We start from the raw sequence: 18557 nt of genomic DNA, 5'->3' as shown, positions 1-18557 counted from the left end.
CTCATGCCTTCTCCTGAGGTGGTGGGCAGTTTGGAAGCCGTGCTATTTGTACGTGCTTTGACTGAGCGACTTGGGTGCCACCAGCTGCAATGGTTAAAGATGATCCCGGCCTCCTCTTTGCTGTGCGAATGGGGCTGAGGGTTCAGAAACCCTAAGTTTAAAGGAAATGTTTCACATTTGAAGACATTGAAGCAAACATCGGTTATGAGGAAACAGGCTCATTTATAGCTATTGATAAGCTCTCAAGTGGAAAAGTCTGCTCTAGACAGCAGAATTTACTGTTTAGTTTATGTGCTCCTCGACGCTTCTTGGTGTGATCACGTCATCGTACCTTGCACAACACTGATTGAGGGTCAATTGGCAGCGATTATATCTGGAAATTTGCGCCCACAAACGCCACATGTGAACGCCTCGACAATTATGTTTTTATTGGCCGTGAACACCGCATGGCTTATAGAATTGCAGGATTCGGATGGCGTTATTATCACATTATGAATGCCGAGGCGACTTTGAAATACTCTCCCTGGAATACCCTGCCGAGTTTGGCGGGCCTGTCGCTCAGAAACTAGAGGGGTTCAGGTCTTAAAAAGGGCATGATTGCGAATGGTGCTGAAAGTTCTCTAAGATGGCTTTTTCAGTTCAAAACCACATAAAGATGTGGGACACTCCCTTTAAGGAAGTTTATCTTTTTAAGTTAAAACTTTATCGTACACTCATGTTGCTCCGGCAGGGCTATCACATTCGTGATGTAAATATAGTGCTTTTGAGTTACATCTCAAGAGCTCGAATTCGGTATTTGGTGTAGAGGCTTCCTGGTAATTTTGATAGTAGACCCCGTGCGCATCATTTAAACGATACCCTACGAACATGATTTACCCTGGTTTCCATTCTGCGCACGCTGGCCAACGCATTGATGGGACTGACCATACTTGAAGTGAGGCAGTGCTGTGTCCATTGTTCACCAGCTCTTTAGACTTGAAACGTAGTTGAAACTTTTTGCTCTTTTTCTGCATGCGGTATCCCAGGTGCGTTCTTTAGCGTCATGCGCCTATCTAGTTCTAGCTCCACAAATACGTGACAGAAAATTGCCATGGTAATTTCCCATTTTAAAACGGCATGGAGGGATATGAGCGTACCACATTCTTTCAACTCTGGCCTATGACATAGTTACTGCCGTCAGTACGATACCCCCTGCCCATTCACCATGACAGTTTGCCGCTCAGTGGGTCCACCGACCACGTTCTGTACGCCGCATGCACTGCGTGGACAATGTGCGAAATGTGCAGGCACTTGTGGGTCCCTTGATGTGTGGACGTGCCGACCTTTGCGATTCCACGTGACTGATTCTGGCCGTTTCGTCTGATGTGTCCGTCTGTAGAATGTATTGTGACCTGCGCTGACCCTGGAGTGTTAGAGTGTCCATCCGTGGGCCCCTTGATCCATTTTGACACCGTGCTTCTCCCCGGAAAAATGTGCCGTTTCCGTTACGTGCGACCCACAGTGACCCTGTGACCTGTGTCCATGATGAATATTGGGTCTCTAGGGCGCGCCGAATACTAAGGTCATTTGCGCCTATATGACCTGTAGTGAGCCCTGACCCCTGTGAACTCAACTGGCCCCGTGTGGCTTGTGCCCTGTGCTGACCCCATATGTCCCGGTGAGCTGCAGTGACCGGTTGCGGCTGGCCGACAGGCTGTGTCGTGTCGGGCCGGCTGACCCCATATGCCCCGGTGACCTGTAGTGACCTGGTGCGTCTGACCGGCAGGCTGCGCCGTGTCTGGCCTGATCGCCGACTCACGCACAATGATCGACCGGGCGCGCGTGGAGGCGCAGAACCACTGGTTCATGTACAACGAGCGCATGAAGGTGGAGTCGGTGGCACTGGCCGTCTCCAACCTGGCCATCCAGTTCGGCGACGCTGATGCAGAGACGGCCATGGTCAGTACACGGTGGGCCGCCATCTGGGGCTGTGGGACGCGGAGACGGCCGTGGTCAGTACACGGCGGGGCCGCCATCTGGGGCTGTGGGACGCGGAGACGGCCATGGTCAGCACACGGCGGGGCCGTCATCTGGGGCTGTGGGACGCGGAGACGGCCGTGGTCAGTACACGGCGGGGCCGCCATCTGGGGCTGTGGGACGCGGAGACGGCCATGGTCAATACACGGTGGGCCGCCATCTGGGGCTGTGGGACGCGGAGACGGCCACGGTCAATACACGGTGGGCCGCCATCTGGGGCTGTGGGACGCGGAGACGGCCGTGGTCAATACACGGTGGGCCGCCATCTGGGGCTGCCGGCCCACCGAGCTCGTCAGCGCCGGCTCCTGCTCTGAGTGGTCGTCGAACTGAGATGCATCGTTCCTGCCTGCCGGCATGGTTTCTTGCGAATGAAATGTTTCTGGAAGGTGCGGAGATGTACCGCAGCTGCAGCGAACCACAGAAAAACATGAGCCGTAGGTTAGGGTCTCGCGTGCGTAAAAAGTTTGTAGAATTGAATGCAGGTTTGTCGTCTAGCATTGATGCAAAGTTTATGGTAGATTGGCGGAATCAATTACCTATCCTTGCAGTACACTTTGGGCATTTCTTAGGTCAAGCGATTATTGAGCTCAGTTCACAGTTGCTTCATCAGTCCGACTGCGCCTATTTGGCACTAAATCATTGGAGACAAAAGGCAAAGCAGGTCTCAAACTTAAGTTTTGTCTGGAGCGAGGTGACTATTTTAGTTCCAAAAAGCAGTTTTCTACCTTACCGGAAGGAAAACAACGGGACACCATTTGCCTTTATTACGTATTTTTGTTGTTTTGTTAAGCGGACGGCACCGTGTCAGCATGTGACCGAGCACTGTCCTAATGCTGGTGGCAGCATTGTGCACTGCCCTCACGTAGGGTCCCTGTTAGAGCCAACAGTTTCCAGACCTGTTGCAACGCTAAGGGAAAACAGATAGCAAGCAGTGCAGTTTTAGTATTATAATGATGTGCGGTATTTTGTTCAGGTCTGTTATTTTTTTTTTTGGGGGGGGACCCAATCCCTTTTACCAGCTGTGGGTTCTAGGGCGAATAGGCCGCGTAGTTTTTGCAAACTTCGTGCAATGAGCAGTTAAAGAGGCGCCAGCGGCGGTGTCCGCCTGTCAGGTCCGCTCGATACGAACGGACCGCACGGCCGTCCTCCGTTTCATGTCTGACCGGCCGATGGTCTGCTGGCTGGGCCGCCTCCGTGGTGTTTCTTCGCAGGTCATGGTGGCCGGATAATGGTGTTTCTTCGCAGGTCATGGTGGCCGGATAATGTGTCATCGCATTGACGACGTTTTAACGGACAACCAGAGCCCCTGCTCGTGGCAGCTCTGCTTGACATGACCTGAGCGTCCTCGGTCCGCGCCTCCCCACGTGACCGGGCCTGACCTCGCGCCGCCAGTCGCGTCCATTCGGCGTGGCGATGCTGTTCGGCGGCATCGACGAGAACGGCGCCCAGCTGTACCACATGGACCCGTCCGGCACGTTCGTGCGCTACAGCGCCAAGGCCATCGGCTCCGGCAGCGAGGGAGCGCAGCAGAGTCTCGAGGAGACCTACCACAAGGTGAGCGGCCGCCCAGCGAGCCCCATAGCAGAGTCTCGAGGAGACCAACCACGAGGTGAGCGGCCGCCCAGCGAGGCCTGCAACCTGTGGAGAGCGTGGTGATGGCGCCACGTTGTCGGGCTTCGTCCTCCCGCTCGTGGCGTGCGTGAAGTTGGCGCGCCGCTGCACCTGAGCTTCACGCTGGGTTCGGCTATGCTGCAGTCCTTCACGGTCCGCCCCTGAGCCGGCCATTGGCGGGGCGGCTCCGGCGGCTCCGGCGGCTCCGGCGGCTCCGGCCGGAGACCGCGGACCGGCGCTATTCGAGGGCGCCCGCCGGCCGGAGGCAATCTGCCAGAGCTGGTTTCGGTGTAGGCCGGGGTGGGTCGTGTCAAGCGGGCGCCGACCGGCCGCCGGTGTCGTCAACGGTGGGGTCGTGGCACCCGGGCGCCGGAGCGGTGGCAGCCGGGCTGGCTCTGCCGCCGGCCAGGCGCCTTGTCCGCTGCACCGAGCTCCACCCGCTGCCAGCTCCGCTCGCCCGGCGTGGACTCTGCGGCGGGCGTGGAGCGGGACGCCAGGCGGTCCGCGGCGCGGCGTCGAGCTGCGTGACGCGCCGAGCCGGACACCGCCTTACTACGGGAAGAGATGAAACGGGCGTCGTAATCCGCTTCTTCCTGGAACGGATAAGTGTGCCGTTTCGCGCGCGGACGTCTTCGTTCATGTGCTGGAGCCGGCGCTCTCTCGCCATGCCGGGAGGGTTTTCGCCGGCTGTAAGATCAAACGGACGCTACCGCGCCCACGTCATCGGCCAACGAGCGCCATCGCCGGCAGTAATTGGCTCACGTCTTTCTCGGCCAAAGTCGCGACGTGATGCCGACGAGTCCAGGGAGGTCCAGCCGTGTGTGGGGGCTGGATGCCACGCCGCTGCTGGGCGGTGCCACCCCGTCGTCCCGCGTGACACGGCGGGACGGCGTGACAGCGGCGTTCAGCGCGCGGCACAAGCCGCCTCCGGTCCCGACGCCGCCAGGGAATCGCCGGCCTCGGGACCGCCGCCGCCGGCCGGTCGTAATGATGTCCATGCCGTCAGGGTCCCCACGATGCCAGCCATCCCCTATGCGACTCGCGGCCGGCATTAGTCGCTCGACGGGCGGCCGCCTGAAAGGGACGGGCACCTGAAAGGGCGGCGCTGTTGACTCCCGACCCACCAGCGTCCTAAATTGGCTGCCGGCTCCGCACGCCACGACAGTGATTGCGTCGCTCGCGCCGCCACCGAACGCTACCCAATGGCGGCCTGGTGTTGGCTGCTCCAACCTGCCGTGTTTAGCGTGTCGCCGCCTTGTTAATGATCACCGCGCGTGGGGTCCTCGCTCGCGGCTATAGCTCACTCGTGCTCTGAGACGCAGGATCCAATCACGCCTGCGTCCTGTTCCTCGTCGACGCCACTGGGAGCGTTCGTGGAAGGCGTCTGTTCAGTCCTGCGCCGTCGACAACTCGTGGTCGATTGTTTGTTTCTGCGGCGGGCCGGCTCATGTCCCGCGAAGCCGCTCGCTTGTGAGAGCTGCACTTTTCCCGATGGAAAGGGCAGTTGTCCCTCAGACTGCGGGCGGCCGTGTCGTCGGTCATCACACGCCTCGCACGGTACCAGCCCGCTTCTGTTTGCGTCGCCTGGCGCGGTCAGGGCGCTCAGCGTCGCATCCGTCACGTCACGGACGTGCGACGCTGTGGTGTTCAGCTGGCGCGGTGGAGCACGGTGGCCGCCGCGTCCATGTCCGGCGCGGGCGCGCGGGGCTGCGGTCCCCCTCACGCCGCCTTTGCAGAGCATGGCTGTGGCCTGGGCTGCGACGCGCCGACCGAGTGCCGCCTCTCGCGACTTGGGGGGCTCGAGGCCGTCATCAAGTGTGATTTGTTGGTGTAGGCCGCTCTCCCCAGCTGAGCCGGCCGGCCCGGCCTTTGATCGTCGGTCGGGGCTCTGGTTATTAAGCCATTCGTCAGACCTCGGCTGGGAGCACCCCTTGCAAGCATGCCGCCACGTGATGCAAGCGGAAAATGTAGCCGATCTTCGCACAGCCTGCCGCTCAGGGGGACGTTGACTGAACAGTTGCAGGGCGTGTGGTGGGATGCTTCCGTTCATATGGCTTTCAGGAGTGTGCGTATGAACGTTTTCATGAGCGTGAAAAAATCGCCAGCGTTAAAAATAGCCCACTGGACGATCGCAACAGGCGGGGTGCGTGTTCAAATGTTGCAGCAGACATGGTTCACCGTATTGAAAGGCCTGTTCGTTCATTGGGTCAAAGTCAGTGGCTCGCTTTGATCGATTCAGCATGTGTGAAATCACCCGTCTTTGTCTGAGCCTCGCACTAACTTTTGCGCCGGCCTGCCAGCGTGCTCGTGTCTCGTTCTTGGTGCTGTCCGTGCCACCGTGTACGTAGTGCCCCCTTCCCTCCAGTGTCCTGTGTCCTGTCTCATAATGTTAACCGGCACCCCCGTGTCTTTCAGTCAATCACGCTAAAGGAGGCGCTCAAGTCTGCACTCACCATTCTCAAACAGGTGATGGAAGAGAAGCTGAACGCCTCCAACGTGGAGCTGGCCACCGTGACGCCCGAAGGCAACTTCCAAATGTACTCCAAAGAGGAGCTGGAGGCGCTCATCGCCAACATCTGATCCGGCCCGCCTCCCCGTCCGTGCGCCGCGTGGGCGGCCGCTGCACCCGGACACGTCCTGTTCCCAGGCCGCTGCTCTTGTCACTGAATACAACGCGACGTCATCAGAGGCGGTTGTGTGCCGGACGGGCCGGCAGAGTCAGCCGGCGGTCAGGCGCCGTGCGGCGCGCGACAGCGGCGCTCCGCTGCACCGGCGAGAAGGCAGACGGCTGGACGCCGCTGCCACCGCCTGTCGCTCGCTCGGAGATCACCACGTGCTCCCGTGGACTGCTGGGTCGAGACGGACCCTCGAGAAATTCCGCGGACGTCACTTGGCGGTTGCCTTTTCGAGCCATTTGAATTGAATTCAATTGAAGCCATGGAATTTGCTCTCACAAACCCTACACAGGCGCCTGCTAAGTACCAACGTTATGTATCTGCCCACATGCTGGCATGACGCTGGGCCTTGACGCGGTGCGATTCCGGCGAGCGCCGGCCGATGCGGCCTGCCCGTGCCTGGTGCGCGGTGTCCGAACGCAGCTCCTGGCGGCTCGTTAGCGCGCCTCGACCTCCGTCACTCGTCTCCTCACAGCGGCCTGTTCGCCGAAAAATTGATACGGCCGGGATCCCGTGCGGCGACTGACGACATGTCCGGGAGTAGTCGATCGTCATGGCTTTCGCTTCAGCTGTGGCAGAGTCGGTGCTGCAGTCTAGTAATGCGTATTATGGCAAGTTGGATGCTATACGTACAATCCCGTGAAGCACCAATGTGTCAAATTCGCTGAATGCAATTTTGACACGCGCGCGGGCGGCCGGTGAAGTGTGACGCTCATGAGTGGGGTGGGGTCAGTTTGGTCCCCCCCTTGATGTCTTAAGAAGTAAGAGAGCTAGATACCAAATGCACAGGGTAGGTAGGGCTGCATGCGAGCCCACCTGTGACATTTTATTGAGGTCTCTAAGCCATGACCTTCGGGTCAAATAAGCGCAAACAAGGTCAAGCTCCAGATCTGTGTCCCGAAGTGCCTCTAGACCTCCTTATGGCAACTGCCTTCCCCCAATTACCTGCTCCAAGCAACAGATCAATGGTGTTCACCTCAGGCCAGTGGGCTTGTTTGATCTTTAGATGGCTTCGATGATAAATCGCAGAAATTATTTTAATTTTGTCATTGAGGTAAGCATGAAGGATTACGTTCGGAGTAACGCATTTAAAACAAAATGTTGATCGGGATAATTTCAGGTCGGGGACTTCTGACCTACAAGAAGTCCAAGTAAGATATCTGTTCGCGTCTTGTCAAGAAAATCAAAGTGAGCATACAAAACTACGTCATAAAAGAAGCTCCCCAGTAAAAAACGGTTCCGTTTTGGCCTTGGTCCGACATTTACAATCACTCGTCAGCGGATTAGTTGTTATCGTAAATAGAATTGGTCAGTTGCCTACGGAACTATCTCAGCTGGGCGCCAAATGACCACCGCAGTCGGCGCGCCCCTGAACTCTAATAAACGTCAACTATCTCAGCAATATATGATTTCGTCTCCGTTGTCGCATCAGATTAAAGGAACCCCCAGGAATTTTCTTCACTGGTAACCACGACATGACTGACCTGCTACAGCTCAGCGACCTTGCAAGGTGCATCTAGTTTTGTAACGGGAAGAACCGTCATTCAAGTGCCGACAACCACGCAAGTTTGGCGCGCCTCCGCCTCGCGGCCGGGATTATACTGGGCGAAAACTTCGGGGAGCCATTCGCCCCCACCCCCATCCGAGTGCCTGTTTAAAGACACGCATCAATGGAATAGATAAGCGGACGATTATCCTCGTCGGAGGTATTCTGTGTACACAGTTTCGGCCGGTGACTTCTTGGGTCCGCTTGGGGTGCTGACTGGTCTTGAGAGAGAGCAATGTACGCGTGGCACGTGCTCTGACACGTTCGTACAGGAGCCGCGAGGACAGCAGCGGTTGGAGCTCACGTTCTTATTCGCGACCTTGTATTACGATGCGCTGTACACTGCGCTGACGTAAGCCCTGACAGTGTTGTACACAAACTTGCGCCACCCATGAGGGAATTACAGATGGGTACACCAGTTCAGAATGCCAGTTTAGTTATATTATTGCACAAGTTTGCCTACATTGACCTACCGCCCTATATCCTTATAACTTGATTTTATCTATATAGATAACCGATGTGGGGCTCACAGTGACGGATTTGCTCTTGACCGCCGGTATTTCTTTGAACTTGGCACCTCTGAAACTGGCACTGAAACCTCTGAACCTTTGAAACTGACATCTGGTGAGGCGGGTGCGTAAAACAAGTATTCCCCTGCCGCACACCTGAAAACGGCTGCGAGGTGACGATCAAGGCCGTTCAAGGGCGTTGCTGGGAGCAACGACAACTATGAATTCGTCGCGCTCAGATTTGTGTTAGATTCAAATTCGGAGGTAGAAATACCGACTCAGCGCATGAGACTGCGCTGAATGAATTCGTCGCGCTCAATTCAAATTGGGAGGTAGAAATACCGACTCTCAGCGCATGAGACTGCTACGGACTCTTATTCTGAGCGGCGCAATGCGGCCTTGAATTATTTACGATTTCTACTCGAGATTTAGTTAAATTCTGGAATAGATTCAACTGGAGTTGCTTCCAACGACCACGGAGTTTGCAAGGAGACGTTTTTGAGCACTCATAAACGCCTAAAAACATTTATTTTGATATAAATACGGCAAACTGTGCGCCATTTCGTGCATATGTGGTTTGTCAGACTTAGAATGTGCGCTGCTGCGTACACTTCTCTCTGAGTTAACTTCCGCCAAGTTGCTTTGCAACTCCGACTTATTCAGCTTTCGAAGGAGTCGACTCCAGCCTGACTCAACAAAGATCTGGTTTATTTGGGAGTTGATTCCGACCTCACCTCGGGTGAAGCCCAACTCCGGCTACAGTATCCGAGATTCACTTGCATCTGTAGTTCCGGTCCCCGTGGCCGTCAATCTCCCGTAGTGTCTCGTTCTCTGGGCACTATAGCCTGGCGAATAGGCTCGGATAGGCACGCAGGATTTCCGTAGGGACGGGGTGGTTCCTGGGAGGAGTGACAGAGTGACTTATCGGAATCGGAGATAGTCCATGATCGAACGAGGTCCCGTGTGCATCCCCTGTGTGCTGTTCTGCTGACGGCGAACGGAAGAGCTGAAGCGCTGAAGACGTAACGTTTTGAGACGCAAATGACTGTACACAACTGGATTGGTCGCCTTGTTTGGTGATGTATGCACACAAATTGCAAAAACATTGACTGCGTTCCATTTCCCACTGAGGAAAAACCAATGCTGTGGGGACACACTTCCACCGTCCGCCCCGTAGCTGAATCGGTTAAACCGCCTCCCCACGGCGGGCGGCTGGGTTCGAGTTGCTTCGCCTTTCGCGTATGCCCCAGAGTGAGATGACCTACCTCCGGCGGCAGCGGCCGCTCAAGGTCAGATGAGGTTGACGGGCGCGTCAGACCGTGCCGAACATTGAAGCAGCTGGCACTTCGAGAAGCGAGCATCAGTTACAAATGACAGATGTGTGGCAAGCATTGTGGCGCTTTCGCCACACAATGTCGCCGTTGGACTAAACGATCGGATGACGGTAAATGAACGGATGACGGTTCACACAGCAAACACTGCTTACCATGAACTCTGGTCCCTGAAGTGCATCCAATCAAATTGTTCGGACCATTTTATTTTAAATCACCATATCTTAACGTCACAATGACATCCTGGACGCGCTGACGCCCATGATAATTACTTAGGTCGCCTTCTTGCGAGTACCGCCGCTATGACAAGGCAAGAGTACCGCCGATATGACAAGATACCGCCGATATGACGAGATACCGCCGATATGGCAAGATACCGCCGCTATGACTAGAACAAGATTGCCGTACCGCCCGCCGCCTCGCTGTCAGCGCCTGGATGAAAATAACATGAAACGTCAGAAATGAGATCACCATCCAGAAAAAAATCAAAGGGCAACGTGCCACATTTCATTATTTAATGGGACCGCAAGGAGCCGAATTGCCCTGCACGCACCATATGTATTTAACAAGTTCCACATCTTATCGGTCATGCCATAATGCAGGCTATGGGCGTGTCGATTTCTGAAAATAGTTGGGGAGGAGGGGTGGGGCTTAAGTCGTGGAAATCACCACAGGGGAACAGATTCGCTCACGCCAACCTGCTTGTCCTCCGCTTTCACTCACGTCAACTTGCTTGTCTTCTGCTTTCACTCGCATCAACCTGCTTGTCTTCTGCTTTCACTCGCGTCAACCTGCTTGTCGTCCCGCACGTGGGAACAGTCGTTGCACCAGGCTGTACTGACCGGTCGGTCGTCGGGAAGGTTCGCGAGTGTCCGTGTCGTTCTGTAGCGTACCGCGGACATGTCGGAGCTTGTCGCGCAGGAGTTGGTTGGGTGGGGAGGGATGGAGAGGTCAAAACCAGCGCAGGGTCGAACAAAGAATGTGAAAGAGATGCTACTAAGAAGGAAGGAAATGGAGCATATGCCACTGCCTGACATGGTTACAGCCTTCGTAACTTCCGAACCACTTCTTGACACCGAATCCGAAACATAAGGCGACGGCATGCCCATTTAATTGCACAAGGCAGATATTCCGGAAGACTTACTTTATAGCGCGCGTGCTAGACATTCAGCCTTCAGGTTGGCTTTAGAAGCGCCGTGCTATCTGTATATTTTCTTCTCGATTTCGTTCGGCCGTCCCAACGATAACTTTGACGTGTAGCAACGACGAGTGTCAACGTTGAGGCATAGACGATGCTACTGATTAACCTCCCGTCCGACAAAGGATGTATCACGGCGGATCGCCATAACTCTGCAGCATGGTGAGTTGATGTGGAAAGTACGACACACAACGCACAAGTAAGGCCGTGCGCCTACGCTGGCTCGTAAATGTGCTGTCGTTTTGAGTTTATAGGGCAGCGGTTGGTCGTGTCGGGGAACGTGCGACCGGTGCAGATCTGTAGACATAGTAATTGTACCACATGACGGCAGGGTGTGCTCATTCATACAAGAAAACCTGTGATCGGAGCAGTAATTGTGTTAGAAGATAGAAGGGCGTGCTCATTCATGGAAGAAAATCTGTGATAATGTGAACTCGACGCAAAGGCCTGGAGCTACGTTGTGCACAGTTTAAGCATACGTGTGCACTGTGCAAAAAGCGATGGAGAGCCTTCCCACGGGAACGAGTTTAATTGGATTCTTGGTAAATACATAAAATTGAATGAACCCTTTAAAACCTTTGAAAGTGAGTCAAATAGCTCCAAGGCGGTAATCGTGCCATGTAATCACGGGTCACACTGGCAGCTGCTTGAGTATCCGATGACATATTTTGACTGTCTGGGACCCCTTTGACTCGCCTGAGGTCTTTTAGACTTATGAACCATTCTTGTTGCAAGTTAGCTCAACTTGCCTTGAATGTGATTTGCATTCTTTTCGATTACACTTGGGCTGTGGAGGTACCTAGTTTAGAAATGTAGCGTTTGTACTGACGTATGTATGGCATAATGACACGACATACAACATCTTACAGTGCACGAAACCTCATAACTGACTGTGAAGGCTGGAGGAGCCAGACTGGAACCGTTGTATCTGTTTAAGAAACTTTGGGGCTCAACTGTTGGCCCTCCCAATTCTCATCGAATCAGGCGGTCACGGGTTTCTCCACTTTTTTAAACGTTCAGGCAGAGCAAACGCAAAACATAACAGTCAGGGCAGACACCGAGCGCGCCATCATCGGTAGTATAATTTAACATTCTATTTCCCTGCGTTGCATAACTACGCTGCAGAGAGGAGCCATTAATAACTTATTTAGTTGCTTAGTATGGTTATGGGATCGTAGCTGCGGAATTGTGAATTGTGAAATTATTCGAAAGTAGGGTGGCCGTTTCCATACATTCCGGGGCAGATCAGATGCCTTACACCATCATCCCTCGGATTTGGACCAACTTTCCCGCGCAAGACGTCAGCAAAGTTGAACATGTCTGCCGCAGTTACCAGGAATCTTAGTTCAAATGTTCTATATCTATAGCCCCCAGCAGCTTCGTGTTGCGTTATGTTATTAGTATTTTTTTTGTTTACAGCATATGCATTTGCTGTGACGAATGGAAACCAGGCAAATGCAGCAAGGGTGTATTATAGCTTAGGCGTTGGCGCCATTTAAAGTGTCATTTGAGTGGCGAGTGATTTTCCAGGAGATGTTCATGCTTTAACTTTGCATATGAAAGACCATGTCTTCAACTTCTAGTAAATATGCTGCTAAAATGCGGCCTTCATGATGGAAAAACTGGTACCCACGTGCTTCAAGACTACGATAAAACAAAAGTCAATCTTTCGCGACATCACCGCGGTCTCGTAGGCTGCTCGGTGGCACAAGTGGAGATGCTTTGTGTCTGTCATGAGTGGGTTCTCATCGCATATCACGGCCATCAAATCATCAAACGATCAAAAGGTGCCGGTGCTTTTATGACCCTCCCCCCCCCCTCCCCACCGCTCGGGTTTCCTCTGAACGCAGGTTCAGCGCGCGATAGTGGCTGAAAATTTGCTTCGCTCATTGGTGACGCAGAGGGGGACCAACGCAGCACCAGTGGTTCACGAGCATCGCTTTCACCTGACTCGAGTGGATCCAGCTCATACCGCAGTCGTTTTTGCCAGCCAAACGTGTCACGCTCGAAAACATTTGGCTGCGCTTAGGCCCGTATTATAAGCGGTAGTGGCGTGCACATGAAACGAGTATGTGAATTCTGTTCTCTGCAAGCAGCATGCCTTTGAAGTAAGCTCATTGCCGCTGTAATGAAGGACCATATTTACTCTTAACTCTAATTTAGATTTAGTATCAAGTTTACTTTGTTCTTAGGCTCCAGAAGATTGGGATGCCAAACTTCCCGTTGGTGAGCCGGATTGGACAGTTGGGGGGCGCCGGGGGGGGGGGGGGGGAGGGTAGTGACCCATCCAGCATGATGCAAATCGACACTCGTGATGATGGATGTAGCGGTAAGTGGGATGAGACGGCTCGCTCGTACTCCCAGGCAAACTGTTCATCAAACTCCTGACAAAGTATTGCCGCTGGCCGTTGGCTCAGTTCCTCTCCGGTGGAGGTTCGCGTCACAGGATGGCTGACCTATTCGTTCTGAGAGGTGGGTGGAGGCCTGGACAGCCCGGGGCGGCCTCCGCCGCCCACCCCGTCACAACGAGCACCCTCCAGGTTCCGGCTGTCCCCGGCAGTCCCGTGCGAAATCCCCCTCCCCTCCGTCCGTCGGGGGCGGACAGGACCCGATCACCGTGCATCCGTCCAGGCGGCGGTCGGTGGCGTTGGCCGGGCCAGTCACCACACGCATTTGAAGACGATCGCTGTGCGTCACGCACGTGTCAATGCCGTCGCCGCCCGTCACGTACACGTTTGCCGGGACACGGTTCAAGCCCAACATTCTCACCCAAACATGGTGACCACGTCACACTTATGTGAACGTGGTTACCATGGGCAACACTTTTGAACGGCTCGCATATTAACAGGCGTACCTGCAATTGTTTCAGACTATATCTAACACAGATTACATTATGCAGTCCCATTGAGGGTGAGCCCTGTTTTTTGAAAAGGTCCACCCACCTTTAGTATATCATACAATGAATTGGGCTGCTGCTGGTGAAGGTGTGCAGAGTACAAAGTTTGCTCGATGCGATCAAAACGAGCATTAATTTAAACGCATATATTCCGCGATTAGTTGCGAGACTTAACTGCTAGTTTGCTCGCTCACAACCGAGCCATCCGCGTGGCGCGTTTCCCACTTCCGATGAGTCGTGTTTCGGGAAGTGTGCTCAATATCGTCAGAGCCCCCAAATCTCCTCGGCCATGTGAGATTTAAGTATGTTTCCTTGGTTGAAATACTGTCCACTTAAGCCATGGCCGACACGAAAGCATACAGTGAGTTTTATATGGCTGCGACTATATGACTATGACTGCGTTCGTGCGAAGATGTTTGACTCATGACTTGCATTGCACGCTACAGAGACAACTCATGTTCATTGAGAGGATGGTGCTAATCTTTACCGCGTGCCAGCGGATAACAGTGAACATTTTTCGGCAATTTGATGTCTGTTTGTTCCAGGTTCCTGCCATTCTTTCAGCGATCATAGAGCCACTTATACCACTGACGTCACCAACTCCTGGCCAATCAGACGACTCATGCGCATTTCGCGGCGCAGCTCTTGAGCCAACATCACGGACAACGGCGGCTTCGCTTGGTACATACCGATGACGTCACGGGACGACGTGGCTTAGCGGTCAAATCGACGAATGGATCAACCGTGTGCTTCCGGAAATCTACGTACTTTTAGACGAGGGGATTTCTCGGATGTTTGAAAGTTATGATTATGTGCAAGTCTATGAGCCAGCCATAAGACGGTATATGTATTTCGAAGCCGAGGACACGTCTAACAACATGTTAAATCAGCAAATGGGTGCATATTAACAGACGTCTCCAAAGAACAGTGCAACTGCTGTGAAACAGGATATCAAGAACCACTCTCGTTCTCATCCGCCACCAAGTGAAGCTAGTTTCTGGTCAGGCACTCAGTACACACGAGGCTGTTCCTTATTGGTGGCTCTGGGTGTCTTTGACACTTCATGCAATCCTTGCGACATTGGAGAAACATCTTATCTTGAAAGCCAATTGTCACTGAATCGTCTGCTCTGTAGCCTTGACAGAATTCCTCACGGCCATGGCAAGCGGCCGAAAATCCAGTGCGAGGCTCCTGGTGGAGGCCAAGCCCAGCAGGGTCCCGACCCTGGTCGCCTCTGGTCCCCAGTCGCATCCGAGCACCACGGCCTCGGTCGCCAATGTCGCCTTCATGAACTCCAGCGATGACATGAGGCTGAATGCGCCCGGTGAAGGCGATCTCACCATCAAGACCTCCAAGCTGTACAATAAGGCCATTGGGCCATCATCCTAGTGCAGCGCTCAAGAAAAAGTCCAGCGTTGTGCACAGGCCGTCCGTCGCCAACAGGTTGCCACGGGACTCACGGGCGTCGCTGGCTGCGCGAGCCCCGGAGCCGCAGGAGACGTGGGCCACAACCCGCTGGGACAGCGATCTGCACGAGTTCGTGTGCGTGCTTACCGAGTCCTCTCGCTTCAACGGGTTCATTATGCTAATGATTATCTTTAACACCGTCGTGCTGGCATTGGAGACGAGTCCTTCGCTGCGATACGAATTTGAGCTGGAGCTGGCCATCATTGATCAGAGCCTGCTGGCTATCTACACAGTTGAGGCTATACTGCGCATCTACGCCGAGCCCAAGAACTATTGGCTGCAGTTCTCGAACCTGTTCGACTTCCTGTTGGTGATCGTGTCCCTCTGCCAGCCCGTGATCGAGATGTTTGTGAAGGGTGCGGGTGGTGTTATGGTGTTCCGCATGTTCCGCGCCCTGAAGGCGCTCAGGACACTGCGGAGTGTCAGCTTCTCCACGAACCTGCAGGTTCTAGTCAGCGCTTTGATCGACACCATACGCCGCTACGTCGTCAGCGTCATCATTTTGCTCGTCTTTATCATGTTTCTGTTCGGGGTCGTCGGCTACTACCTTTTCGGCAGCAATAAGTTCGCCGCTGACCAGAGCGCGCGCGAGGACTGGGGCAACCTGGGCAGAGCGATGCTCTCCCTTTTCACGTACGTCACCGCAGACGGCTGGACTGCGATTCAAGAAAACATTGACGACGCAGACATGACAGGCAAGTGGAGCAGATTGTACACCATAGGTTTCATTTGCATTGGCCATTTTATCATGACCAACGTCTTCATCGGCATCATCATTATGAATATCAGCGAGGCGACCGAGACCTTCCGTAAGGAGCGGCGGCGAGAGCGCGAGCTGGCGGTGAGGAGGAAGAAGTCCTTCATGATGAAGCGACAGCGGGAGGACATCAACCGCATGATGGAGAAGCAGCGGCGCGGCAACTGGAGCAACTTCTACGAGATGGTGCAGAGTTTCCAAGAGTCGTTAAGTCACGACGACTATACGACAGTACACGACATGTGCACGAACCCAGTGTGGATTAACACCTTCCTCAGCAGTTTGGACCAGCAGGACTACACGCTGGAGAATCTCTTCTTTCTACACTTCGAGATGATGCACACGCTGGCGGCCATGGCTGAGAACGAGACGAGACCGGAGGAGCAGAGGCCTGCCTGAGAGGAGCTCCGTTTCTGAGACAAGCCTAACGCTGAGGAACAAACCTGCCAACATTGCCGGCTGTGAAACGCAGGGACCAAAGCTCTCACTGTGTCTTGTCGCTTCGGATTGAAATGCGACCTCGCTTTTGTTGCATTCGTGAATTTCGTGTCTGCTCAAAGTGTCGTCTGGAAAAATGTCAGCGCATGCGTACAAGTGTGCTAATTGCTACTCGGATTTGCGGTAACCGTAAGCAATCCAAGCACAGCTAAATTATCTTTTCACTTTACCTTTTCCCATGTTGCCGATGTTCTTGGGAACAGGCCTGTGCGATCAATACAATATTTCAGCTGATAGAACATTTTTTGTGAGGTTCACAGCAGTCTGTGCATAAAGGCAACAATGCTTTACGGGAGTACGCATGTTTACATAGTTTATGTTCGAAAACTGCAGCCAGTAGTTCATGTAGTTTACTTATTCATGTAGTTAACGCATGTTTGAACATGCGTGCAGAGACACAAAGGATGCTTCGTCGAGTTTTGCATTTGCCTTTTGACTAGATAAAAACATCAATTTTCAATCATGTATTTTCGTTGCGTCCTACGCAAACTTGCGCGAAAAAGGTTTTCAAGTTACAATTAAACCTTGCTTAGGTGGTCTGCTACCTGACGAGGGAAACAGAAACTACGTAGCGACTACGTAGGGCCTCTTGAGGCTTAAAGGACACGAAAAGCAAGGTTTTTGTGAACTGAGACGGTTACCTGTGTTGAAACTAGCAGCTTACTAAGCATACATGCATGAAAAAAACTATCACGGTCATGGCTGTGTTCACCGCGTATGGAATGAACCACTAAAGCAGGGGCGTCACCACGGGGGGGGGGGGGGGGAGACGGGTTGATGCATCCCTCTGTCGTGGGATAGGAATGAAAGTCTCCCCATCCTGCTAGCCTTCTTAGGAGATAAAAATACTTTTGCACAGATTTTGACAAAAAAATCAATTTTCCAAATTTTTACCATACTGAAGTTGTTTAACCTTCGAATGCCTGTATTACTACAAATATTAGCACGATGTGACAGAGTTCATAAGTCCGCTCGGTGATATTTCCCGATACAGACCGAGGACATTCAATGCCTTCCCTGCCTAGCGTCCAAGACCATATTAGGAAGTGATCGGACCATCATATGGCCGCAGCCTTTGTCTATTAACCTGCTTTATAGGGTTGACTGAAAATTAATATCGACTTGTAGCATACGTATTACAATACGATATCTCTCATTTCCCGAGTACGGCTACTATTTTTGTACGCTTTAAGTAAAAAACCATCGCGTGTTGTCACCCCTTTAATCGTCATGTATTTGCAGTAGGTTAGAACGTAATTAGCCCTGCAGTTTTGCACAGCTTTTCTGCTCACTGCACATCCAAATTCATGCTTTATTTAGATACCTTACATTACAGTGTCCTTACATCTACGTTCCTATATAATATTGTATATACTTACCATATTTTCATATTTATTAACCCATTATCGTACTCCAGGGACAAGCAATGACAATTTTTTAGGACAACTTTGACGAACTTTGCTGCCAAAGCAATTTTCTGATGCAACACTATTATGCCTTTAAAATCTCGTCACAAAGTTTGGTGTGATTAAGTTTCGCATGGATAAGACAGTAATAATAGCCTCATTCCTTGGATAAAAGACAGGAGAATGGAACTAAAAATGCGCTGATATTTCGGCAACATGTATTTGTATTTGACATCAGCTGATACTCCACATACATTCGTGGCTATTACGCGTCCTTAACCTGAGAAATATAACGATGCGTCAAAAAACCACAGAAAGTGATAAGGGGTAACAACACATAAATCATGAATGCATAAACAGAATGAGACTATCCTATCGCACAAAAAAGGCCTGGCATCGCGCTTAAAACCTACTGAACTCGGTCATCGAACATCCACAGGCAACTCATTAATGAGAGGCGCCGCTCGGTATGTAAAGGACCACCGTCCTGCCGCCGCGCACATCGCCAGGGGCGCAGATTATGGTACATGGGGGTAGTTCGGTCACTGGTCTATGCGCCGGCGTACGTTTCGAGCAAACAGGCAGGAGCGTCAGGTTCACATGCCTTCATCGAAACAATAGCGGAAATGAATTCGCTGCGGTGGCCG

General features: G+C 53.0%; 2 protein-coding genes across 2 annotated transcripts; both read left to right on the top strand.

Moving 5' to 3' along the window:
• Positions 1-1769: 1769 nt before the first annotated feature.
• Positions 1770-6315, top strand: LOC119096688 (proteasome subunit alpha type-5-like). Its single transcript, XM_037219582.1, has 3 exons — positions 1770-1938; positions 3409-3570; positions 6043-6315. Exons 1-3 carry the CDS (start codon positions 1804-1806, stop codon positions 6205-6207), a joined length of 462 nt encoding a protein of 153 aa, XP_037075477.1. The 5' UTR covers positions 1770-1803; the 3' UTR covers positions 6208-6315.
• A 9055-nt stretch (positions 6316-15370) lies between these two features.
• LOC119097222 (cation channel sperm-associated protein 3) lies at positions 15371-16405 on the top strand. The gene has a single exon (XM_037220276.1). It carries the CDS (start codon positions 15371-15373, stop codon positions 16403-16405), a length of 1035 nt encoding a protein of 344 aa, XP_037076171.1.
• The last annotated feature ends 2152 nt before the right edge of the window (positions 16406-18557 follow it).

Source organism: Pollicipes pollicipes, unplaced genomic scaffold (genome assembly GCF_011947565.3).
Source record: "Pollicipes pollicipes isolate AB1234 unplaced genomic scaffold, Ppol_2.1 Scaffold_4295;HRSCAF=5057_pilon_pilon_pilon, whole genome shotgun sequence".
Lineage (NCBI taxonomy): Eukaryota > Metazoa > Arthropoda > Thecostraca > Pollicipedomorpha > Pollicipedidae > Pollicipes > Pollicipes pollicipes.
The sequence above is the reverse complement of the archived record's forward strand: the minus strand, read 5'-3'. Positions and strand labels throughout refer to the sequence as shown.